The 26,272-nt window shown below is 43.5% G+C and overlaps 1 protein-coding gene across 1 annotated transcript in view; it reads right to left on the bottom strand.

Annotated features, from left to right (window-relative positions):
- Nucleotides 1-224: 224 nt before the first annotated feature.
- The window catches only part of LOC147666704 (E3 ubiquitin-protein ligase TRIM39-like), a 190,668-nt gene continuing 164,620 nt past the window's right edge, over nt 225-26,272 (bottom strand). Inside the window, exon 6 of the mRNA XM_086948950.1 lies at nt 225-1,442. Within this exon, the coding sequence (XP_086805076.1) occupies nt 937-1,442 (506 nt within the window). The 3' untranslated portion in view covers nt 225-936. The remainder of the gene's footprint in view (nt 1,443-26,272) is intronic.

Raw genomic sequence — 26,272 nt, forward strand, 5'->3', positions numbered from 1 at the left:
AACGTATACCGCTTGCATCACAGTTATTTTTCTTCACTAACTATTTACAAAGTAAATTTTATGAATTTCCCCCAAAACAAATGTTGACCTGCCTCTAGTAGGCTATCAATGTACAAAGAATTGGCTGCAATGTATGTTTGACTCACCAAAGAAGCTTAAATAGGTCTGCCCCAAAAATAAAAATTCACAATTAATCTGAGAAAAGTCACTGTAAAACAATCCAAGAGTGTGAACTGGTAACATTTAATTAGCACTGAAAACAGACACAGTTTTGCAAAAAACATTTCACTAAAACTTACAACTAATGTTGTGATGCCAATTTGCATACATTAGCACTGTATTTAAACAAGCACATAAACAAAGAGCAAATTTTGGTAAATACATTCTTTGCCGTTTATCACAGAAAAGTCTAACACAGAAGAAAACTAGCGTAAACTGTTTGGACAAAAAAACATGGAGATACAAATGCATTTGTTGTTCTCATGATAATCATGCCATTTATTCTGCACTAATTCTAGTGACGGATTCAGTAACTGTCAAATAAAGCTGTGTTGCATGTTGGTTGTTCCTTGCAGTATGAATTCTTCAGAGTTCACATACATTCACCAACTAAACATGAAGAGTTCGCTTTTGTTTTCTTTCATTCTTGGAACAGAGAGACAGTTCTTGATAGTGCCTCACTGGCCATTCTGAGAAAACAGATCTGTTGCGCTTTTCTCCACTCATGGGACACGCCTGCGGTACACCGTACGGAATGGGAGGAGGAAGACACTGATTAAGGATGCTATTTTATGTTTTAAGATTAATGATATGCGATTGTTTTGGAAAGCATTGCAACATATTATCGCCAATATTAGGATTCCCTAATCAAATTACCCGAATTGTGGATCTGCTCTTACATTTTTTTTAAACATGACCTAGGCATAGGTTTCATCTCTACAAAAGGCATAGCTTGATTTTAGAAGTAACCCAGAAGAATGGGTATATTTTTTCAGTGAAGGCGTGTTTGAAAGGGTAGAGATGTTCCAAAGTATCAGCATTGTAAAGAGAGAGCTGCCTCCCTTCATAATCCAGATACACTCCCAGTTTACTGACTGTTTCCTTGGGAGAAAGAATGGTCAATGGAGAGGTAAAGGCCTTGTACTCACTTTTCATTCCCCATATTGCCCAGATTCCATCTGCAGGCAATATGTTACTTCCTCCTTTCCTCTTGACAGGCTCTTTGGCCGCACCCACGTACCATCCTCCTTCACCCCTCACTTCCACCTCCCAGTAAGATCTCCCTGTGGTGAAACCCTCACTTCCTAGCACACAGGGGAAAAAGTCAAATCTCCTGGGGTCTTCTGGTGGGAGAGTTGTCTTCTCGCCATATTCCACACACCTTTGTGCTTCAGATATAATGAGACGAGGATGTGCTGTCACTGGATCCAGATTAACACCAACTGAAGAAAAAACAGATAAAGTGTAAACTAAATGAAGCCAAAACACTGAATATAGCATGTGAGTCCCATAAGTAAGTGGAATGTACATTTAACTAGGATCTTATTTACAAAGTGGTTCACTCACACTCATAGTAAAACATCTTCTATTATTTATTCTATTATGTAAATAAACATAACAAGTGCATTTGTAAAGCGCACGATAACTGTGGGGACCCTTAGTGATACATAATACATTAATCAACTCAATGTTTTCACAATTGAAACAGGGGAAGTCAATAGCAGCAGCTGGCCATCCTAAAGGCGTAGAAAATAATGTTTGTTTGACAGCATGGTAGCTGTTTTGTATACTGTACAAAATAATATTTTTATACTTTGAAGATGGCAACCATGTTGCATCACACAATTTGTTGGCCATCTTGAAAGTACAGAGAATAACATTCTATACTTTCAAAAAGGCCACTACAAGTGTGACACAATATAATATCACATAATCAGCCATCTTGAAAGTATAGAAAATAAACTTTTAAGATGGCCAGTCGCCAGTATTGATGTTGTCAATGCTGGCACAGTTGGGGTGAATGTATGACATAGTTCTGCATTCTGTCCATCAACTGTTGTTTTTGCAACAGTTTTAAAAGGATCATGCATTGGCAAAGTCAATAGCAGTGGGAGAGGCGTGGAGGGAGAGGGGAAGTGGGAGAGTGGTAGAAGAGGGACAGAAACTAATGGCAGTGAAAGGAAAAGGACAGGAGAGACCAAGAGAGCGTGTCAGTAGTGCTTGGCGTTAAAGGGGATGCAAAGCTCTGGAGACTGGGGGAAAATGACAAGGTGGGGAAGTTATCATGAGAGAAAAAAGCAGAGAATGCACTCCATTGGAGTGCTAAATGAAACATGAATTTATTTTAACCCCTTCGGTGCTTGTGATGAGACCAGCTCGTCATGAGTCACAGTGGAGCTGTGCTCATGACGACCTGGTCTCGTCATAACATCGCCGCTCCGCCCACGCGCGAGTTAATCAGTGGGCGTGACGAGACCAAGTTGTTATGAGCACAGCTCCACCATGACTTATGACTACCTGGTCTCGTCACGAGCACCGTGCTCACTATTCCCTCCCCCCCCCCCCCCCCCCCGCACCGTGGAGGAATTACCCCCGCAGGGAAAGGGTTAACAAGCAATAGCTAAGCCAAATGGTTGTGTCTTTTGACTGACAGTATACACCTATTTTTGCCAATGCCTTTTGTAGATGCTAAACAGAAACATCAACAAAAAAAATGCAATGTATTACCATGCATTTGTTTAAATGCATGCAAAAGTGTGTGTCATTACACTATGGTGGTACTAGCATGATGTAGACTGCATGGTGATTGCATGCCTACCTTTGAACCTGTTCAAGGCACCACCGCCTTTTTGGACAAGTTCATGCTTTACAAATACCACATACATATATACAAGTGCATAGATGAGCATGTGTCACCACAAATATACATCAACAACCATTTTGTTATTGTTTTTTTAATACACATTTCCAAGATGACAGATGCCGATCTAGAGCTGGAAATTAAAAAATGGGAAATGTATTATCGTGCTTAAAAAAAAAAATGCGCAACTTGACAATAAGGAGTATTTCATCAAAAAAATCAAAAGAGGGATGTAGAAACGTTTTCTTTGAGATGCACTCAGCTTCCAATGATTAACTTAGGAGTAATCAATAGGAGTGCTTCGTCAACATTCTCTTTGTATTCGATTCTCTTTATTTTGATCATAATGAGGCCCTAATTGGCCATTTCCTCAGTGTTATATGTAAGACACTGGCGTACTTGTGATCCATCGTACCATCATAGGGCCTTTCCTCCATCAGGAGGCTGAGTCTCTATCCTAAGAGACATTATGGAAGTAGGGCCAAACAAGTGAGTTAAAATTGCTTACTACCCTCGCAAAAAAACAACTTTAATTCCAAACATAAAAAGGAACATTACCAAGGTTAAAAATCAAATGGGTTTGTACTTTGAGGCGCAAACTCATTTTGGTGCTCAGCATGGTTCAACTTTCTGTGCAAAAATGTTTAGCACAGGAAAGTTGACTGATGCTGCCATTTGCACCACGAAATGGTGCATTGGGGCACATGCATGCTTGTGCAAACTTCAGTAAATCTGGGTATGAATAGTCTATTAAACTTTCTGCTTAATTCACATGACATGCAGCTGGATGTAAGTGTGTACATGAGCCAGCATTGTGCCTTCTGGAAATATCATATGTAACCTGCACTTGTGTCTCAACCTTTCATCCTTACATGAACATTTGGCACTTACAGTGGTAAAAAATCATCTGCTGCAGGAAGTACTACATATAACATAAAATTATATATTGGGGGAAATTGGACATTGCAGAGTCTTTGTGGAGGTCACCAGGGCAAACTGACCTTGTGTGTCTGATTGCTGCTGGCTTCATGTACTTCGCTGGAGTTTTGGAGTGATGATGCCTGAGGACCAGTGAAAGTTAAATGACATGAGTGAATGGTTGAGGAGGACTGTCAAAGGGCTGGCTGAGTATGTGTCAGGGCTAGCAGAAAATCTCAGAGGGTGCACTGATGGGGTAGGATGACCTCAAAACAACTCCTTCACTTACTCCAACTACAGATAACAATTTCATGTAACGCATTTACATCGTATCAGGCACATTCTCCTCATAGCTGCCTGCATACGCTACTGGGGTCAGGAGACCCCAGGCTTGGCTTTTTGTGGCCCCCGATATGCCTACTCTTTTTGTGAGACAACTATATGTTCCTTTTGCTAATGATGGATCTGTTTTGTAAGAAAAGCTTGCACTGATACTACCTGTGCTGTAACCCATTTAGTGTTTGTGTAAGAAAGGGACAGTTTCAGTGCTGATGCTGTTGGCCAACCAACATTTCATGTTTGCAGCACACGTGCTGTGTTTATTGCGCTGTCTTCGATTTTAGTCAAAACAAATACGTCTCAATCATGCCATTCCAGTAGTAGTAAATGTTCAGTATTAAACATTCTATCAAGTTATTTACTACGGGGCTCAAAGCCACTGAATGTGTATCCTTTCCTAATTTAAACCCTCAAGTCATATGCGTTTGAAGCAGCATTGCCATAGAGATAGCCAGCCTACTGGCCGACTGCACGGGCCCTGAGATCCTCACTCCAGACTGGACAGTGATGCAGGTCTGAAACAGCAGGGGTCAGGACGACCATATGGTAAATTGCGCCTCCTCCAGCTAGGTTGACAAAAATGTTGACTTTGTAGGATCTGTGTTGGATGCAACGAGCTTTGCAACTCTCCTGAGAGATCCCACCTCCCAGGAATTTTTGTAGGTTGTTATGCAGGGAGATGTGGTGGAACTTTGGTGGGAAAGCAGAGTGCAGGAAGATGGAGAGAGAGAGAGGGCTCCTTCCACCTATTTCTTGACACTTACCGTGCTTGGTAAAATCCTTCACGTCATCCAGAAGAACACCTATGCAAGTGCTTATCTTCCACCTTGACTCTGGGTACGCTCAGTTTGATTGCCCCAATATTTATGTTTACAGATTATTTAAAATGAGGTGGATTGCCTTCGAAAACATGACTTAGTATCCACCCAGGTCTCTACACTCCACTGAATTCTTGTAGTTAAGTTGGTCAAGCTCCAAGTACTGTGTCTGATTCATCGAACAGTCAAGGGATCCAGATACACTCTGAGTAAATTCCTAACCAGTGTATTCACTCTTCTACCTCTCTCAAAAACTCACATTCTCTGACCTTAACAATGTCTGTTCTCTCTTTAGGTTGTCTTTTGGCATCCAGTGTCAATACATCCTCAGTAAGCATGCTCTCTACATATTAATTTCGGCATGCATGAAGTGTTAAGGCTGAAAGATAAAGAGTGAAAAGTCTGTCGGATGGAGTGGAAAAGATCTGAGATGAGAACGCAGTTGAAGGACTTTGGTGGAGTAAGGGAAAGTGTTGGAAGGGGAAGGTTGAAGACAGAGAATGGATAATCAGGCCTATGTGGAACAAGCATTGGAAATGCAATAGGTCTCGCATTAGGAAAGTTTGAGCTATTGGTATTGTAAATGACACTTTTTTTTATTTATGTGTTGGTTTTGAAAGTAGCAAAATTAATAGCGTTGTCAGTTACAATGTCAATAGTTTTAACTTTTGCAAATGTGACACCTATAGCATTTGTAATGCAATGTGTGTTGTATTTACGTGACTTAGATGTATTGATATTACAAATAACAATGGCTTTTAATTTTGTAAATAATTAATACTTAAATAAAAGTTATTGTAATTTATAATGGCAATAGCTTAAACGTTTGTAAATAACTTTTATGAAGATTATGTTCAGTGTATTTTATTGTGACGACAATCCAAGAACATTGCATTTGCACCGACACACACAGAGCCACACACATGTAGATGTGGTGGTGGTGGATCTGGGGGATATGGTGGTGGTGGATGTGGTGGTGGTGGTGGATGTGGTGGTGGGTGTGGTGGTGGTGGTGGATGTGGTGGTGATGGTGGTGGATGTGGGGGTGGATGTGGTGGTAGATGTGGGGGTGGTGGTGGATGTGGTGGTGGGGGTGGTGGTGGTGGTGGTGGAGGTGGTGGTGGTGGTGGTGGTGGTGGTGGATGTAGTGGTGGTGGTGGAGGTGGTCGATGTGGTGTTGATGTGGTGGATGTGGTGGTGGTGGATGTGGTGGTTGTGGATGCGGTGAAAGTGGTGGTGGAAGTGATGGTGGTGGGTGTGGTGGATGCGGTGGTGGATGCGGTGGTGGATGTGGTGGTGGTGGATGCGGTGGTGGATGCGGTGGTGGATGCGGTGGTGGATGTGGTGGTGGTGGATGCGGTGGTGGATGAGGTGGTGGTGGATGCGGTGATGGATGTGGTGGTGGTGGTGGATGTGGTGGTGGTGGATGTGGTTGTGGTGGATGTGGTGGTGGTGGTGGATGCGGTGGTGGTGGATGCGGTGGAAGTGGTGTATGTGGTGGTGGATGTCATGGTGGATGTGAAGGTGATGGATGTGATGGTGGATGTGGTGGTGGATGTGGTGGTGATGGTGGATGTGGTGGTGTTGTGGTGGATGTGGTGGTGGTGGATGTGGTGGTTGTGGATGTGGTGGTTGTGGTGGATGCGTTGGTGGATGCGTTGGTGGATGAGGTGGTGGATGAGGTGGTGGATGAGGTGGTGGATGTGGTGGTGGTGGATGCGGTGGTGGTGGATGCGGTGGTGGTGGATGCGGTGGTGGATGTGGTGGTGGTGGATGCAGTGGAAGTGGTGGATGTGGTGGTGGATGTGGTGGTGGATGCGGTGGATGTGGTGGTGGTGGTGGATGTGGTGGTCGTGGATGCGGTGGTGAAGTGGTGGTGGATGTGGTGGTGGTGGATGTGGTGGTGGTGGATGTGGTGGTGGATGTGGTGGTGGTGGATGTGATGGTGGATGTGATGGTGGATGTGGTGGTGGATTTGATGGTGGATGTGATGGTTTATGTGGTGGTGATGGTGGATGTGGTGGTGGATGTGGTGGTGGTGGATGTGGTGGATGCGGCGGTGGTGGATTAAAGAGCCTTCCAATGGGACAGCCGCCCGAGACCAGCCAGCTACCAATCATCGTAAAGCGCGCAGATGAGCCGGTAGTCCACAAGCATATTTATTGGCTGTGTTGTCGACCAATCAGCGCCTTGCTTGCTAAGGCAATTCCGCGGGCTGAGCTGATTAAAACAGGTGAGCGCGTCTCCACAGTTCACTGCGAGTCAGAGGCGGGGAGCAGGGGGTGTTTGAAGAGCTCGCGCTGGCCGAGGAAGCAGATTTAACTGCACAGGAGCGCCGCGATGAGGAGGTCCAACAACACTAAGGACAGAGAGCCCAGTTTGGCAAGAGCGCACGACTCACTTGGAATCCAATAGAATAGTGCACTGCTGCCTCAAGGCTCACTGGTACAGGAGAGTGCTGCTGTCCAACTGGACAGAGGAGCGCAACCTTAAACACCAGGTCAACCAAACGCTTTTTTTTGCGCGACCTGAGTAAATACTGCCCCAGAATAACAGAAACCGTGCTTAGACAGCGTAGGGCAGTGCGACGACCTAAGAAGGCACGAACAGCTGAGCTGGCGCACAGAAGCTTAACGCGGAAGAAAACGACCGGAGGAAAGCACATGAAAACACACCACATTTCAGTAAGGAGGAACACAGCCTCAACAAAGCACAGACAGCAATTCTCGAGGGTGTAACAGAGTCTGGGCTAACATTGCACAAAAGAGAACAGCATAGGCCAGGAGAGCACAATTAGGGACCAAATTGCACTTATTATTATTGTAAGAGCACAAGCAAATTGCACTTATTGTATGAGCACTACGACGCCACACAACGCATGAGGTTGTTTCTTAGCCGGTCATGGAACTCGCCACCCAAGGAAAGAGACTCCGCACCTCCGACTAGAGTGTCGCTCCATGAAAGCAAGCAGTGTATAACCAACTGAGAAGCGACCAAGGCCACATCTGCCCGAATACGAAAGGGACATACATCTATTGGCTCCTCGCAGAAAGACAACGCCTCAACTCTCCTAATTGAACAACATTTTCAGCCAAGACAAGGAGGAGGCAGCGAGTCAAAATGGAGGGCTTTGCTGTGGGGAGGGGGGAGAAGAAATGCGACGCGACATGGCAGGCAGGGGAGGGGGCGGAGCGGGGGTGTGGGAGGAGTGCGGGAACAGACGGCGAGGGGAGGAGAGTAGGAGGAGGAGAGTAGGGGAGCTGTGGGGAGGGGGGAGGAGAAATGCGACGCGACATGGCAGGCAGGGGAGGGGGCGGAGCGGGGGTGTGGGAGGAGTGCGGGAACAGACGGCGAGGGGAGGAGAGTAGGAGGAGGAGAGTAGGGGAGCTGTGGGGAGGGGGGAGGAGAAATGCGACGCGACATGGCAGGCAGGGGAGGGGGCGGAGCGGGGGTGTGGGAGGAGTGCGGGAACAGACGGCGAGGGGAGGAGAGTAGGAGGAGGAGAGTAGGGGAGGCACGGCCTAGCGGCCGTGCAATCAAGAAGTGAGGGGGCGGGAGAGTAGGCAAGGCAGGCGGCTGGGGGCATGTGCACGCGCTTTTAAGCTCAATGCGCATGCGCATTGAGCTTAAAAGTCACGGGCACTGCAAGGAATCGCCACGATTCCTTGCAAGTTGGATAAAGAGTGGATAAGCCCCCATAGTCTCGCTTGCTCGATGCGCATGCGCATCGACAGGCGAGACCTAAAAAGAGGAGGAAGGCATAGTGGTGATTTATGGGACAGTCAACCTTAAGGCAGAAGAATGAGGGGGCTAAGACGAGATGGATAAGACTGAAAGAAGTGTTAGCAGTTGTAGGATGATGGGCATATGACTGAGAGAAGCATGGAGTGAGGAAGGACTTGGTAGTATAGTAAAAATAAATACAGCACTTTGTAATGGAGAGTTGAGGACTTCGGTGTAGGGTGATAGGTGGACCGTAGAAAGTGCATATTGATGCTCAAATTTCCCAGAATTACTTCTTCATAATCCATACTGCACAGACAAACACAGGTGAGTAAGAGAGGGATCCAGAGAAAGAGAAAAACATAGAAGGAGGGGGAGAGAGAGAGAGAGAGGGAGAGAGAGAGAGAGAGAGAGAGAGAGAGAGAGACTAAAAGACACATAGAGAGACCAAGAGAGAGACATTCAGATGCATGGTAGCAACAATGATAACCCCATTAGTGCTGCACAGTAATGAAAGCATGAACTTAGAATGTTAGTGCAATGCAATTTCTATTATCAGTCTCGGGCATCTGATAAAAGAGAAATAAAGGGTGGGAAGAGGTATCAGAAGAGGAAAGGAGGTTGTTGGCAGGGTTCAGGGTGAAAGTGAGAAGAATTGGGGGTAGAAAGGTTTGGAGATCATGGCACACTGTTCAGCCACTCCACATTATCAAAAGTTGGTCCTCTCCTCCAAATAGTTACATTTCGCTCTGTACCCACTGCTGCAAATGGAGGTCGGGAGAGAGACCCGAGCTACTGGGCAGAGGCCATGAGGATTAGAGATGCAATGTTTCTAACATTGATTCAAGGGGTGGAAAGAAGTGGGCCAGCTTTGAAGGAGTGCCACTACTGGAAATGAACAGCAATTAATGCAGGACTTTATTGTCTTAAAATAACTGTTTCTTGCTTATAGATACTGGCCAACATCTCCTTTTCCTCACACTATTATTACTCCAGGTTACACTACACCTTTTTCGATTTTTATGATTTAGCTCTATCAATCCTGTTAGATGCCAGCCTGCCATGTATCATAGTTACAGACTCGAAGAAGGTACTCTTCATGCATTGATGCCTAATATTTTCTCAAAGCCACTGATACATCTGGTTACTACTAACTGAGATCCACATTTTATGTGTGGATACCATGGCTAATCACACTTTGTGTCCAATTTCTGGGGTTTATGTTTTAGGCTTTCAGGCTATGAGACTCGTCAAGCTTAACAATACAATGAACACATGATGGTGAGTGTACTCAGTGTTAGCAAGCAGTAACGCTGTATGTAGCTTTAACATTCTAGCGGTTGTAATGCCCGGGCATGAAGCATCCTTCTAGCTGACAATAATCTCCTATCCTGAAAATAACATATGTATTGTGTGCTAGGAAATGCAGTTAATTTTGGGGAAGAAAGAAATGCTATCAAAGAAATGCTATCAATTTGGCAGAAGAAAGTTATAATATCTTGTCATAGTTAATTTTGTAGTCCTGGTAGGCTTAGAGCAATGCAACTCGTGGTGTGTTTTGGAATGCACTATTTGCCACCACTGATTTGTCAAGGAAACCAGAACCTGAACTTTCACATCCAATTAAGTTTATTCACAGGTAGCATTTGCCATTCATTCTGCTGAAATTTCTTGAGGAAGAACCCTGAACCCACAATAAAATATATTAAGCCGAGATGAATGCTGCTGGCGAGCGTGCTTTAAAATGCACTTACGGCCACATATTGTCCAGAAAAATGAATCACCATAGTATGAACAGAATCCCAAATGTGAAGAGACCCACATAAGTTATTTCGACCCAGGGTGTGAAGATGACTATGTTCCCACTGTTTGAAGTGTCACCTACACCCACAAAAGATTTCTGCAATAGACCGTGAAAGCTGTGTGTATCGCAATTGCAAAAATGCTGCACAGCTTTGACTTAATGGTAGACCAACTATTCAGCATAACCTTTACCTGGTTGTCTTAACTAACTGCTATTTTGTGTTATTTTCTAATAAAAAAAAATTGAGTTTCTATAGTTGGACAATTTGGTATACAATGGGTACCGTACATAAGGAATACACAAAATCATAACAATTCAGTGAAATTCAAAATTAGGTAAACAATACGTTATATGAGCCGCCCCTGCCTTCAACATACATAGTAAGCAATTGCATGAACTCATATTTGAATAACGGTCTAATATAGAAAATATTTTAGTGGTTAGGCCCTCTTTTCATTGGAACCACAACTGCTATTAGGAACAGGCTGAAGACGGAATTATGTGGAGGATAAGGTTATACAGCACAAAACTGCAAGAATATGGGCATGCTGGATTCTGTACACAGTACACGCACGCATGAATCAACACATGCTATGCAGCAAAACAGAAACACATGCCAGGGTTCATAGGATATGTGGATGGGTGATGACCTGTTGCTGTGTGCCCACACAGGATGCATTGGAGCAAAATGCCATTTGAAAACTAAGGTGGCATATCTTTTGGTTTGGGAAGCTTATCAATATTATCATCAGTTGCATAATGACAAACCCACATACATCAAAACACTCAAACACAACTGATAAGGTACCATTCCAAATAACTAATACATTTCAGTAGAGCTTTCATATGACAATAGTCATGAAAACTGAAGTATTTTCTTTCTGCACAAGTCTGTTGTACCTTATGAACTACCAGGTATTTTCCACTAGAATGAAGGGTCCTACAAGGGGCATGTCTTTTGAGACACACTGATAGATTTCCAAAAAACACACCTTACGGGGCACTGACTGTAATGCAGGTTAACAGCAGTAACCAGTCATGTACTCGGAGTACAGTTTGGCACATATATGTTCTCTTCTGGAGATTTCGGCAATGCCTGTTGCAGGGACAAATTGAAGCATTTGCAGTTTTTGTATCCTTCTCTTTGTGTAGTCAATACATTAGATATTAGTACAATGTATTTGCGATCCACTGATGGCTCTATAAATTGTGTCTCTAAGCTTTTGTGCTAGAAAAGAGCCACGAAAGAGTTGATTGTTTGAAAAAGTTTGTTATGCCATGTATACATATAGGTCATCCACAAAAATGTAATTTTTTAATTGTGTAAACTCAACCACTAGCTGTTTGCTCATGCTTCTATAGTTGTGAAAACAGACAATGAGGTCAAGAAGGTTTTCTGGAGAATGGAAACTCGCTGAACACTGAGCACCACAGACTAGTTCAAACCTCGGGGATGCCACTGGTCACTTGGCTGTCAACCAATGTTGAACTTCCCTGGACTTCTGGTTTGACACTTCTCTTCTTTCTCAATTCCACATGAAAGGAAGTTGTTGTAACAGGTGTCAAAACATCTAGACTCAACAGATCTGCTCGGAATCTTCCATATGGTTGACTGATCATCAAATAAGGATGTTTCTGTACCTATACTGTGTCCGAAACTCAATAGCCACTCACTGTGAATACTGAATGTTTGAGGATAAGCCCTCTCTTTCGCCAGTATTTTCAAGACCAGCTGGATATTTGGAATGGGACAGCAGCTGTACCAGTTCAGGGGATCCATTGAAACTTTACTGAACAATGACGTCACCCAATTCTTGTTTAATGAATCTGGGATACACCTATATTGAAATGAGAGATTGATAAAGTGCGTAGTGAGGGAAAGTAATTGCTGGTTCCATGGGACGGCCAGTATAAACCAGAAAATGGGTTAAATCATTCATCATAATAATAGTCCGATTTTCAGAGCATGACCACACTGACATTTTAAACTATGTCCTCTTTGACAGGGAGACCTTAGCTTTGACAGAAGATAAGTCATGTCTGATGTACAGCACACTGATTCAAATACCTATACTGGACCAGATCTTATCTGCCAGAGAAGATGGCCTAGACTTTACAGTGCTCTTCTGGTAGTGATTAACTTAACATCTAAACGTTTCAAGAGATTATTTATTTCTCACAATAAATTCTCAACATGCTATCTTAGATTGAGTTATAGGTAGTGTGGAATCTTTATTTCCCAATTTATTTGAGTTATTTTATGTTCTTCTCTAGGATTGATTTGCTAGCAGCAAAGGGTGTGTGCACTGCGAACGGACTCATTTGTAAGCGCAATCACAATGGCAAAGTGGTAGCATGGGTAAGCTGCCAGACTCTCCATCAAAGACACTGTAAGAAAAGGTACATTTCAAGGGATTTGCTGCATATTTATAGTGATTTGCTGTGTTAGTGTAGGGAAAACTAAGGTTTGGTGGCGTCTGTTTCCAGACAGTAGCTATTTCTGATCTAACTCTTTTGTAACACTGAGTTAAACGCTTGCCTGCCTTAATGCCCTCTGACTATGTCTTTGTGCCTTCACTATTACACAGGTGACTGTTCTGAACAAACCAAACCAAACGAAACTGGATATATTTTTTTCTGGGTTTCTCTCCAATTTTGAGAACACCGAAGGCTGTGCTTCCTTCTACTCTTATCCTCTTCCTTTATCATTACCATTATTTGGGCATTTGATTAGATTCTTCCTCATCGTCTTCTACCTAAATCTCTGCAGGGACACGTCATGTTGTAGACATTTGGGGGTCATTTAGACCCATGCAGATAGTCCACCTAAGATGCCAGGGCAGCAAAGGCACCCTGCAGCAGACTGCTCAACCACTTTAGAAAGAACTGCTGCTCTATCCACATCCACTCCATCTCATGCTTTTAAATTTAAGTTCAGCATCTGCTAATGTTTAGAATCCAGAGTTTTTTGTCTTATTCACCTACCAGTACTTAGACTGAAGAGGACCAACGTAATTCAATTCTGTACCCAGGAATACATTACTAATCCTACAAATCAGACAGCAATCTCAACTATTCACATACTGCGGAAGAGGGTTCTGCAATTCCTGCATTGTTGTAAAAAGCATCAGATTTCATGCTATATCCTGTTATGCTCACTCTCAGTGGGATTGAAGGCATTGTCTGCCCAGTGTCTTGCAGGTGGAATCTGATTTTAAAAAACTGATTGTTGCATCCTCGGGGTACTGGTGGAGACACAAAATTCAAGTCTCGTCTAAAGAACAGAATGTCCAAAGGTGTAAGGTTTGGAGTGAGCAAGGCCTCCATCCAGCAGAAAGCAATTATGAGTCTCCATTACAGCAATCGGCAGCTTAGACACTGGGTGTTTTTTTGGGTCCAGGTATACATTAAACCCTCATGGAGAAACTAGGCGGTTAACCTGAGTATTAAGAGATGAAATAAGATCTTTTGTGACTGAATACATTTCTCCTATAGTCCATTATGGATGCAGCTCCCCAACAACAGCTCCTGTATTCTTTGTAGGGGATTGTATCAATTCACATTCAACTTATACTTTTGTCCACCCCTTCTCCAGAAATCTGGCTATTCCCTTGGGCAACAAACCTCGTTGTTTTTGATAGAGCTTCCTATGAAGGCTTGTTTCAATGGGCTCGCTTTACTGAAGAGTGGGGTTTACAGAAAGAGACACTGCACTTTGAAGCAGTCTAGAACCGACTGAGAATGTTAACCTCTGTTCAAAACAGTTGTTGTAGTAGCTTATATTCAGTGTATGCATATGTTAATTGTCAGACATACCAGTGCGCCCTAAGCAAAGTAAAGGACACAACCACATAGGTACTGTCCTGCCATATAATGTACACACGTAAGAACGGCAGACAGCCTTTGTGAACTCAAGACAGAAGTCTGCAAGATAATAATTTTTCTGACCTGGTATGAAATGAGGGACCTTAAAGACAAAAGATATATATGGAATTAATATCGAGGAAGATAGATATTGCTTTATTTCTTTTACTAATGGAAATTTCAAAGTGCCTTTGGCGGATCGGTGATGGTGTAAATCCTCTGAGAATTGTATTGCTTTTCCTCTGACCAGATCAACAAAATTGAATGCAAATTACAACGTAAATAATAAAGCCATTTAGGCTTTACAATGAAAACAAGACATATTAAAATAAAACCATTAAGGTGTATTTAAGGTTTTAAATCATTATCGACGGAACATACATGATCAGAATCAGTCAATCAGTTGTTTTAAATCAGAGATAGTATGTGGCTCAGAATAAAGTGCAAATCATAAAAGAGCAGCACAAAGTATAGTTCAGTTCAAATAAAATAAGTCATAAGTCAAAAGGTCAGACCGACATAGTGTTGCCTTCTAAACATCATTGAAGAGTAAGCCCAACACCCTCAAAAAGAGGCGTCTTTTATAATGCAAAACACAATAAACGCCATACAAGAAATACCAATAGATTAAAATCAGTTCGCATTAGTGCACTGGCATACTGTTACACTACCAATGTACCACTACTCATGGTAGAATTAGGGCCTAGTCCAAGGGCAGAGGATCTTGTGCGCCTGGTGGAAATTAGCATTTAATTCCCCACTAAAACATAAGAAATAAATAGGGAAACTACATCAAGCATTCAGTAATGTATATGCCTGATGCGTAAGTGTCAATAGGCGCAAACCATTTTCATACTCACATAAAAAATATGCAGTTAGATTTATACGTAAAAAGCCAATAAAAAGCTGCTAGTCGATTACAAACCGGGTCACAAAAGTACAAGTGAACAATACTGATGTCAACGGATGTGTAAAAGACACTCACAAGCTGACAGCCCAATAAATTTGCTTGTGTCATAACATGTATACTGAGCCTTAATTGGGATCAAGTTTACTTTAGTTTTTAGTTACCATACTTAGAAAAGACATTATGTATTAGCAAAGATGCTCAATCGACAAGAAATTACATTCAGCTCTGCATCTGCACGGTTGCGGGCTAGTGCCCACCCATCCAGTGACACTCGTCCTATTTCCATATGCACAAAAATGCATGTAAAGTAGACGTGAATATTAAGTACCAACCCGGAAGTAGAGTTGCTTCTGTGCTGTTTACAAGACAAATAAATACTAGTAGTTCGCCCTACGTAGAAAAACAAACACAACGTTTAATCACCCCCGTATGAAACATCCTGTGGACAAAACGTGATCCAGTTTCTACTTTGTACGCTTTCCCACGATTATAATGATCTAACAGCCAGATTCATCAAGCGAAATTGCGCTCGCAAAGGGCCAGATTCTGAGAATCTGGCCCTTTGCGAGTGCAATTTTTGCATTTGGGATTCATCATCCCAAATGCAAAAATCGCTATTAGCGAAATCGCATATTTGCGAAGAATTGGATTTAAGGAATCTCTAATAGAGATTCCTTAAATGCAATTCATCAACCAATTTGAAATTGCGAATTTGCAATATTTGGTCGCAATTTACCACGAAGTCTGACTTCGTGGTAAATTGCGAAAAAAGAGTAAAAAGCACTTTAGTGCATTTTTTTCTTTTGCATGTTACACACACACGTCCTCTGGACATGTGTGTGCGCAACACCTGTTTAAATTTGCATTTAAGGGGTGCTACAGGGTGTCCTTTGGACAACCCTGGCACCCTTTAAATCGCTGTCTTATTTGCGATTAGCAAATTGCTAATCGCAAATAAGGAATACTCCCCATTCATTCCCATGGGCCTTTTGGCGCATAGGAATGAATAGGGAGTTATTCCTTATTTGCGATTAGCAATTTGCTAATCGCAAATAAGGAATGTGTAGGAATCGCATTTTATTTTGCGATTCCTACATGAATCCAGTTTTGCGAGTCTGTAATAGCGATTCCTTATGAATCGCTATTAAAGACTCGCAAAACGGGTCTTTGATGAATCTGGCTGTAAAAGTATTGAGTAACCAATGCAGACTTACAGCCGGATTCACCAAAGACCCATTTTGCGAGTCTTTAATCGCTATTACAGACTCGCAAAACGGGATTCATGTAGGAATCGCAAAATAAAATGCGATTCCTACACATTCCTTATTTGCGATTAGCAAATTGCTAATCGCAAATAAGGAATAACTCCCCATTCATTCCTATGGGCCAAAAGGCCCATGGGAATGAATGGGGAGTATTCCTTATTTGCGATTAGCAATTTGCTAATCGCAAATAAGATAGCGATTTAAAGGGTGCCAGGGGTGTCCAAAGGACACCCTGTAGCACCCCTTAAATGCAAATTTAAACAGGTGTTGCGCATACACATGTCCAAAGGACATGTGTGTGTGTAACATGCAAAAGAAAAAAATGCACTAAAGTGCTTTTTACTCTTTTTTCGCAATTTACCACGAAGTCAGACTTTGTGGTAAATTGCGACCAAATATTGCGAATTCGCAATTTCAAATTGGTTGATGAATTGCATTTAAGGAATCTCTATTAGAGATTCCTTAAATCAAATTCTTCGCAAAAATGCGATTTCGCTAATAGCGATTTTTGCATTTGGGATGATGAATCCCAAATGCAAAAATTGCACTCGCAAAGGGCCAGATTCTCAGAATCTGGCCCTTTGCGAGCGCAATTTCGCTTGATGAATCGGGCTATTAGTAAATACGCAAGCAGAAAATGTCAGGTTTTTTCACAAAGGTACTTGAGGTCAGAGTACAAATCCCAAGATGCCGAGAGTCGGTTTCCATGCAGACAACCTCATCATTACTTACCCCAGTTTCAAACACCATAGACCCTCACCATATCACACTCTACAGGTACAGCGACCATACCAATAATCATATCCATTTGCGATAGCGGAAGGGCGGTATTATTTGGCGCAGAGGAGTACTCGTCTCTGGAACAGGCACTGAGTGCCTAATCTGGCCCTGGACCAAAACCTCGTCTTCAGTTTGTGAAAGGAAAAGTATGGGCGGCAGAATAATATGTCCTGTTTCATACCCGGAAAGTCAAGCTGCTTAACAATCCAGCCTATTGAATAGATGGGGCCGGACACACTCGCCTCTGTGGCTTCTTGTGGGCCTGGAACCGAGCCTATGGAGAACATAGCTGCCAAGGTTTCAGATCACTATGTGTGACATTTTCATAATTTAAGTGTAATTATGAGTGACATTTAAACGACTATGAGTGACACTTTTTGCTTGCAAAATCAAGCAACGAGGCCAGGGATTCATAAATATCTGAAATTACACCCATTTGAGCAATGTGAAATTCTACGAAAGACACTGAACTAAAGTGCGCTTTTAGCAGACTACTGACAACTAAGCAGAGTCAGATTGTGTGAATGTCACTCATAATTAAAGTAAAATTATTAAAATGTCACGGTTAGCAATCTGAAACCTTGGCAGCTATGGTGAATCAGTATGAAAATGTGCTCTAATTGAGGTGTGTTCCTCTGCACCCTCAAGCTGACCTGCCTGCCAGATGCCTTTGCACACTCGCAAGCGCCAAGAAACTTTCCATCAGATACAAATTAATGTACCAACAAATAAATTCATAGGATGTCCTCTGAAGAAATCAGGTTACGCTTACTCCAGCACTTTAGAAATGTCAGTTCATTCAAGGTCCAATTAGGCCTCCCATAAGGTCTGGTTACTCTGCGTAGAAATGCTGAAAGTTTTCTTTTAATACTAATGAGTGGTCAGATGAAACCTTCCAAAAAGAGCTGCTTTCACCTGTGAGTAATGTAATTAGACCGTTTCTAGGATGCTAATAATCACAGTAAGACGCAGTGATCTTCTGTCTGAGGCATGGTGAGGGAAGGGTAAGGGGAGAGCCATAATCTATAGATGCAAATGAGCTGGACTGGTGAGGCGGCCTTTTTAAGGGGGTCAAGAAGTAACTTCCCTTCAACTGGCAAAAGGGTCTGAAACTGCTGAGGGCGCCTGAGCACAAGTCTCCGTGGGAGCAGCCGGTGGGTGGCTTGGGGGCAAGTGGTAAGGACCCAGCAGCAAAGCCAACTTCAGTCTGCAATTGTGTAAACAACAAGCCACCACTGCGCGAACAAAAAACACCCTGAGGCGAAAACAGCTATGAAAACGGCCCCTTCAGCACGGTTAAGTGATCGGAAACAAAAGCAAGCAGTACAGTGCAGGGACTTCATAAACCAACCTTGTAGGCCAAGAGCACACCTGCCTGATGCCCAAATCAGTAGTAAGGCACGAGAGAGAGAGGCCTGATTCGGTGTTGGGTGTGTCAGTCCGAAGAGCCTGAAGTGAGGTGGTGGGGAGGAGGCTTGGTATGTTTTGCGCTGGGAGGGGGGCGGTGAGTCTGAGGCAGGGTAGGCTGAACTCTAGTAAAACGCAGATAGTCGGACAGGCCCCACTGCAGCACGCTAGTGCTATTAATAAGATTTTAAAAAACACGATTTTGTAGATTGATACCTCACTAGGCACTTCTCACCAACTTGGCGACTTGACTCTTCATACGGTCTGCACCTGGCCCGCTGGTGGGGAGGGAAGAAAGTTAACATAGACAAAGGAGGTGGAGGGAAGAAAGTGAATATGGAGAACGGGAGGGGTCGTGAACAAAGTTAACACAGACAACTGGAGCGGTAGAAACAAAGTGGATATGGAGAATGGGATTGTGTGCGTTGTAGTTTGCATATCTATTTGGAGAACATGGACAATGGGAGGGGGCGGGAACAAAGTAAAGCACAACAGGAGACTAAAAAAAGAGCACAGATACCCTGTAACAACCAAGTAAAGGGGCCAATAGCCATGGTATGATGTAAATGATGACATGGTCGTCATAAAGACGGGATGGGAAGATGGAGAACATGGACAACGGGAGGGGCGCGAGAACAAAGTAAAGCACAACAGGAAACTTAAAAAAGAGTACAGATACCCTGTAACAACCAAGTAAAGGGGCCAATAGCCATGGGAGGAAAACAAATGATGACATGAGCGCCACAAGGAGGGACTGTCAAGCCTATTAAGGAATCAGAAGCCAGCATTTATAAAGGGCAAAGACACAAGCAAATTTAAAAAAATGTGGACGTGGCTTCTCCTCCGTACTCTACCTACAACAGATCGCCAGAGTAGCGCTTGCGCGCTGGCTCAGGTTCGACCTAAAAAAGAGTGGTACAGCTTCTAAAATCATACTCCGCACTATCCTACAGATTCGTATAATGCAGTTCCTGTCCTTGGAGCTCTTCATGCACATCTATAGTTAGTACAAATATTGTTACTTAATATACAAGTCGAATTAAATTTAACTTTTATACAAATGGCAACTTTAAAAAATTGCCACTTTGTTGCCCAAAGTCTCCAGTATCCATTTAAAGGTGCACACAAGCTGCTGTCTACCAAGACAATCTTTTGCCCTCCCATGAAGAGGTGAAAATGACTCTTAGGAAAACAAATAAAGGACCTGCCTGAGGAAAAGGTGTGCTCTCTTCCTGGCAGGATACCCAGAGTGGGTGTGAACTTAAAAGACGAGCTTCAAAGGGGAGGCATACTTTGGAAGGAAAATGGTAGTCACACATCGAAGAGGCTTCTCGTGTGCTTCAGCAGACAGGTTGGCATCTTGGGCAAAGAGGAAAACGCCTTTGGTCAACTAATATCTCAAGGAGAGTGTAGCCTCCAACTAGACACACCTCTGGGCTGGGTTAAAGAGCTCTAATCAGATAGGGAACGAGTCTGCTATGCTGAGAGCGGGCAGAAAAGTGCATCCTGGGCTACCTAATGCTACAATTCACAGCAAGTCATAATCGGGTGGGAGGGACATAGTAGCCCATTGGGTAGTTAGTCTCCACATCCCCTAGGCTCACAGTGGGCATAAAAGTGCAACATCTGGCACCCAGACCACAGATCACGTCTATAGTGGAGAGAGTAGAGTAAAGAGAGGCTGCATAAAAGACTGGACTGACCTTAGACTAGCAAAGAAAGGACTGTGCCTGTAGTTGAAAAGCCATTCCGAGCCCCAGACAGAGAAGGTCACTCCAAGATTCAGTTGGCTGACTCTGTTACAACCACAGGCCACAAATGCTGAGAAGCCCGCTCCCTTGAAATTCCACTGCCAAGACATCGAACCACCGATGGACACCAAAGTGCAGCCTAAGAGACCGAGTCCTGTTGCACCCGGAAGAGTAATCAGAGTGCAGTTTGGTTGCCTAGCACAAAAGTTCCTGCAAGTTAAATGAAACTGCTGATTTTGCCATAACTGGAGATGAGTAGACCAGTTGCAAATGGTTTACCATTCGACTTCCCCTGGACTTTGTGGCACATCGACCCTTGAGGCCAAAGTCACTCCCATGGTTGTGGGCCATGGCATGGCCACAGGAATGCCCTCAACACCGGCTCAGCATCCTCAGCATCTTACTTGCCTTGCATTAGGGCACTCCCTTGACCTCTATGATGGTTTGTTCATAGGACTTGGGACAGCTTAAACAGACAGGGAACTGTCTAATAGGACCTGACTGGTTCCTGTTAGTGGAGCCCTATCGGAGTTGGCACCCCCAAGAGTGCCCATATAGCTGTTTTCAAGTTATTTGTTGTGGCTAACATTAAACCAAGAGTTGCAATAGATTATAAAGATGTACTGCATTCATGAAAAGCAGTGATTTACTGTTTATTTGAAAATTCATATCTTCTTCTTATTCAACTGTTCTGGTACTTAATATTGCTTTACACTTTTTATTTTGATAAAGCCTTAATGCTCTGTTCCAAAGCTACCCAGGACTGAGCCAGGATTTCACAAACAAACCTGACTGGACCGGATATGGTATTGTGCCTTTATTACACAGTGAGGTCGCACAACCACACAACATAAAAAAACACTTTCCTCACAATCATCTTCACCCCTCATAGCAGACAAAGACTTTCCAGAGTCTTGGGCGACATGAATCTTTAATCTCAGACTATCTTTCTCTCTCTGGAATTGAAACTCTTGAGTATTCTTACCTTGATCTTGCCCCTCTAGCTCTAGGGCTTAATCAGATAGGTCCTGATAACACTCATCTAGCAGAGACTCAATGAATCAGTGGCTGTTGTCACCACTTCATTAGCTCGTCTCACTCTCTTGGTGTGCGACGTGTGAACCCATTGTGGCAATATGGCACATTTCACAGCAGTATTGGTCACATGAATCACTTCGAGCGACTCCTTCCAGCGAGGCTCCAAACAGGTCTTGTGAACATGCTTTTTCACCAGAACCCACTCTCTAGCGTTGAGATGATTGCACTGCTTCTATCTCAATGGTGGTGTCTCCAAGTAGATTTGACGAGAGATAAAACACACCACATAGGCCAGTCTGCTGGGGTTTTTATGAGTACGGCTGCAGGAACAGAAGAAATTCTCATGACTTCATCAGCACTTCATGAAGAGAGAGTACTGTTCTTTTAAATGGACAAGCTGGAGTGCATCAGGCCAACTGAAAGATGTGTAGGCTTACACCTTTGCAATCTTGGATTTCAACATACCATTCACTTGCTCAACAGCTCCTGATGCTTCTGGTATGTAACTACAATTGAATATCTGGTCAATTCTTAAGGGGAATACAGAGAAATATCATCACTTCATTCTGGACTGTGTGTCCCATGGTCAGATTCTAAAGAAACAGGCATGCCGAATCTCGGAATAAACATTCTAATTATTTGGCTATAGAGAGGCTATAACTCTGTCTGGTTGGTTATGCCTTGACCCATTTGAAAAAAAGGCATATTACCACTAATATATATATCTCAGCCCATTACAGACCAGCATTTCACAAACATCTGGCTGGAGGTGACTTAATGGTCCATCAGACTTTCCTGTGTGACACATGGTTACAACTATCCTTTTACCGGCGTTTTAGTGCTGGCAGGTAGTGAATCGCTGACACAAAATTTCGATCATGGACTGCAAGTGGAGATTAAACTAGTACTTTTTACATCTACGAATCATCCCATCCCGCTCAACGTAGGAAGGACCACTGAAGTGTCAGACCATTGCAGACAACAGGCAGTTAGGGAACACAGGCCTACCATCATTTGAAACCCAAGTATCACTTGCATCTTTGCTGCATCCTGCTCTTGTCCTTCTTGGTGCATCATGTTGAGGTTCTCGGTGTTCACCAAATGTCTGGACTGTTGTCAAGAATATACTGGTCACACTGTCACTGTCAGTTTGACGTTTCCCCTAGATTGAATGAACTGGAGTCAAGAACACAATATTTTGCCACCTGATCAACAACACTTTAGTGCACCACATTGATCCAGGGAACTGCAGTGCTTCAAGAAGATTTAGAGTGTACTCCCCATTGCATATAGGAGAAATAGAGGAAGTCATAAAACCCCATACAACCATAACTGGCCAAAATCATTGACCACACCAAAACCATACTGCCTGTCAGTGTAGATTGTAACAACCAAATTATCAGGCACAGCACATGATATTGTTAAGGAAATCATTGCAGATGCTTATACTGAGGTTACATTGATCGGATAGAATGCTTCCACAAAGCCAGATTTGGTACAAACTGCATATGCTGGTCTCAAAGTTCCAAAGGATACTCTCAAAAAATAACCATCTACATATAATGTCAAATAGGCCATTTCATGTACTTCATCCAGTTTGTATGGTCCTGGCTTGGTGCATAATTCTGTGACATACACAGAGTCATGATCAAAATTCTCTTCCTAATTATCATGATCTGGAATTGGGAAATGTGTTGCAGGATTCAGAACATTACATCCTCTAATCGAAAACTTTTCAGCAACCAGGGTGATTTGTTCATATTTTGTAAAACTACTTTTTATCATATTCTGGGTTTGGGTACCAGTCATCAAAATGTCAATCAAGTGAGAAACCCTCACAATAAGGGTATAACCCATCAAAATCCCTGGATTCTGCTGGATCCCGAAACAGTAGGTGCTGCATCTAGCGGGTCCAGTGTGGCCGAAAACTAGGCCACTGGCCGCCATTTAAATATCTTAACGACATTTGCCAACATAGAGAATGTGCCCCCATCACGTTCCTGACAGAAGGTTCATGACAGAAGTGTGAAGACTACTTTTACAGTCAGGCATTCCTAGTGCTGGTGAGCTAAAGAATTTATCTCGGAGTTTTAGAAAGATTCTCATGCATTCATTATCCCAGAGTACCGGATCACTCATATCATTGTGAATAAACTGCTATATAGGCTTTGCCAGTAGGGAAAAGTTAGGAATCCAAAGAGGACAGTGGCCAACCATTCCAAGGAACAGTGGCGATTCTTTTCTTAGGGTGTAGGGGCAGCGCCCTCTGTGGTTTCTGCATCTATTTTGATTTTATTGTAGTTACTCACTGTAAAACAGATGTCGATACTAGACTGCCTGATGGGTATCTATTAAAGTGATCCTCTCCCGGAGTGTGCGCCAGGCAGCAGTCACAGCTCAGAGTCAGCCATGCAAATTCGATTCACCAGTGCGCTTGCGCCAGCCTCTTCAGTACGCTTTGCTGGGCCGATGATCCATCAGCCCTGGGGCCTTTGAGGTCATCAGCTCATCAAAGCCCTGACATCCAGTGGTGAAGGGCCTCCCCAAATGACGTCGCTCCTAAAATCAGCCAGGGGCGTTTCAGGCGTCATCCCTAAAATTCCAGGGCTGCATGTCAATCAGGGAAATCACACCCCACCCTCTCCGATCACGTGTGGCGTGGAATCACTAACCCCATCCAGCAGTGTCGCACCGATCGTGCCTCAAAGACCAGCGGTTTTTTTTCCGGAGCTGGAACCATCATTGTGGAACGAAGTACTGTAATTATATAAAACGAACTTATAATGTGTGCCCTGACACCTTCTGTGTTCTCCTGTGCACAGACATCATGAATAATCCGAAGTCCCACGAAGCACCAGTAAGTTATTAGCGTTAGAACAAAATAGAAGCTGCAGAAACAAAGTTCAGTCTGACTGACATTTTAACAGTATAAAATACTCTCTGCAACATTTACTTTGATACAGTATGCATTACATGTGTGTGCAGCTATTTGGTCCGGTGTACTTTGCTGCAGTCTCCTCTGATCTCTGCAGCAAAGCCTCTGAGTGGCGTCTGGTATGTGTAGAATCTCAATAACGGCTAACCCTACTTCTATGTCTACTTCACTGTTTTCGGTTCTCAAATTATGGTCACCTTATTCATGGTGTTAGCAGTTTGTGGTTTTTAGACCCCAGTGCATAGCTCATGGTGTTGGACAGAATTTGTTCATGATGTTGGAGAGCAGCGCCTGATTTATGGTTTTGGAGTCAAACACCAGTGCATAGCAAATGGTGTTGGACAGAAGTCTTAAGTTCGTGGTGGACACCAATGCTCTGCTCAGTTTGTTGCACAGTAACGCTTCATTGTTTGAGACAGCAGCAGCGTCTTGCGGTATTTACCAGCGGCCGGTGGTTCAGTGCTTTGCACAGCAGGCCAAGTGCTGTCCCAGAAGAGGTAGTCTGAGGGTTTGCGCCACACAGAAGCCGGAAGAGTATGTGGGGCACAAGATGTTTTTCAAAGAGGAAAGGAAAGCAACGCGATCCAAGGCAAATCATTCTCACAGGGGGGAGACTGACATAACCACACCTCTTTAGTCCGAAATTAAATGCAGCCGGTAAACACGTTTCCTTCTTCAAAGGAGGGCTATTTGGTTTATTTACTTGTTGCACCTCAAAGAAAAAGTGAACCCATGGACTGCAACTTGTATAGCAAACTGAATTGTGTAATATTTAGTGCAAATTTGGTTTATTTATTGATCTTGTGAATCACTCAACTGCTCTCGGTAGGCGGTGTCACTGTCCTGGGCACTGGCAGACTCAGATCCCCAGCACCCTGCGGCCTTAACCAATCATTGCTCAGCTATAGCCCCCAGCCCCCTGGGCGCGAATGAAAACCCCATCTATTTATTGATACTAAATGTGCTGCATTGAAAGCTTGGAGTCCCAAGATGGGCTTAAAGGGACCCCAGGCGTAACGTACTGACTTATAGGCTGTAATAGGTCAGCTCAGCTGCTATGAGTAGGACTGCCGTCAGCAAAGGGAACTTCTGCGGGAAGCCTGCATCCCCGTTGACAGGGCAGGATGGGTCACGTGTAAAGGCAGGTACTGGGGCAGATTCCGGCACCTTGAAGGCAGGTACAGGCCAGTTCTACCTCCTGCTCACCATTTAGGAGTTCTAATTTCATGACACCGCTCATTTAATTTATTTGGAGCGAACCTCAGGTCAGGAAAAGAAAATGTGCACATGATTATGACAACATGGTTCAGTAGCAAGAAAGCCAATTAGGCTTTTCTCTATATTTTTGTGTGAATGTTCGGTTTTCAGTTTATTTATGTGTGCACTGTACCAAGTACTGACCGAGGCAGGACTGTGCTGTTGTTTTGTGTTGTTTATGTTTAGTGAGGCTCGAAACTGGATAGCAAAATGGACCTTGGTGTGGGTGAGGCACAGGGAAGCACTGCTGCCAGTATCATGCCAGCTCCAGAGCTCTAACCTTCCCTCTCCAGTGCTTTACAACCCTGTGCCTCACTAGTGGCAATTTGAAAAAGAAAGCATGCACTGTGTTCTCGTGAACAGGCCTGTGAGTTAGCATAGCAGTTCTCTGATTATACAGAATAGGCAGTTACCAGCGACATTATCATATGAAATATTTTTATTGATGTCATAACTACAGTTTCACAATTGGTTTATGACCCTTCTTGCTTTCTAAAATGTGCTTGTTAATGTACCATTTGCCCACACCTTTTACAAAATGTTCCTCAGTGAGAATCCCTGGAACACTTGTTATGACAGTCAGGCTCACTCACTACGCTTGCT

The sequence above is a fragment of the Lissotriton vulgaris genome, unplaced genomic scaffold (genome assembly GCF_964263255.1).
Source record: "Lissotriton vulgaris unplaced genomic scaffold, aLisVul1.2 SCAFFOLD_1901, whole genome shotgun sequence".
NCBI classification, from domain to species: Eukaryota; Metazoa; Chordata; class Amphibia; order Caudata; family Salamandridae; genus Lissotriton; species Lissotriton vulgaris.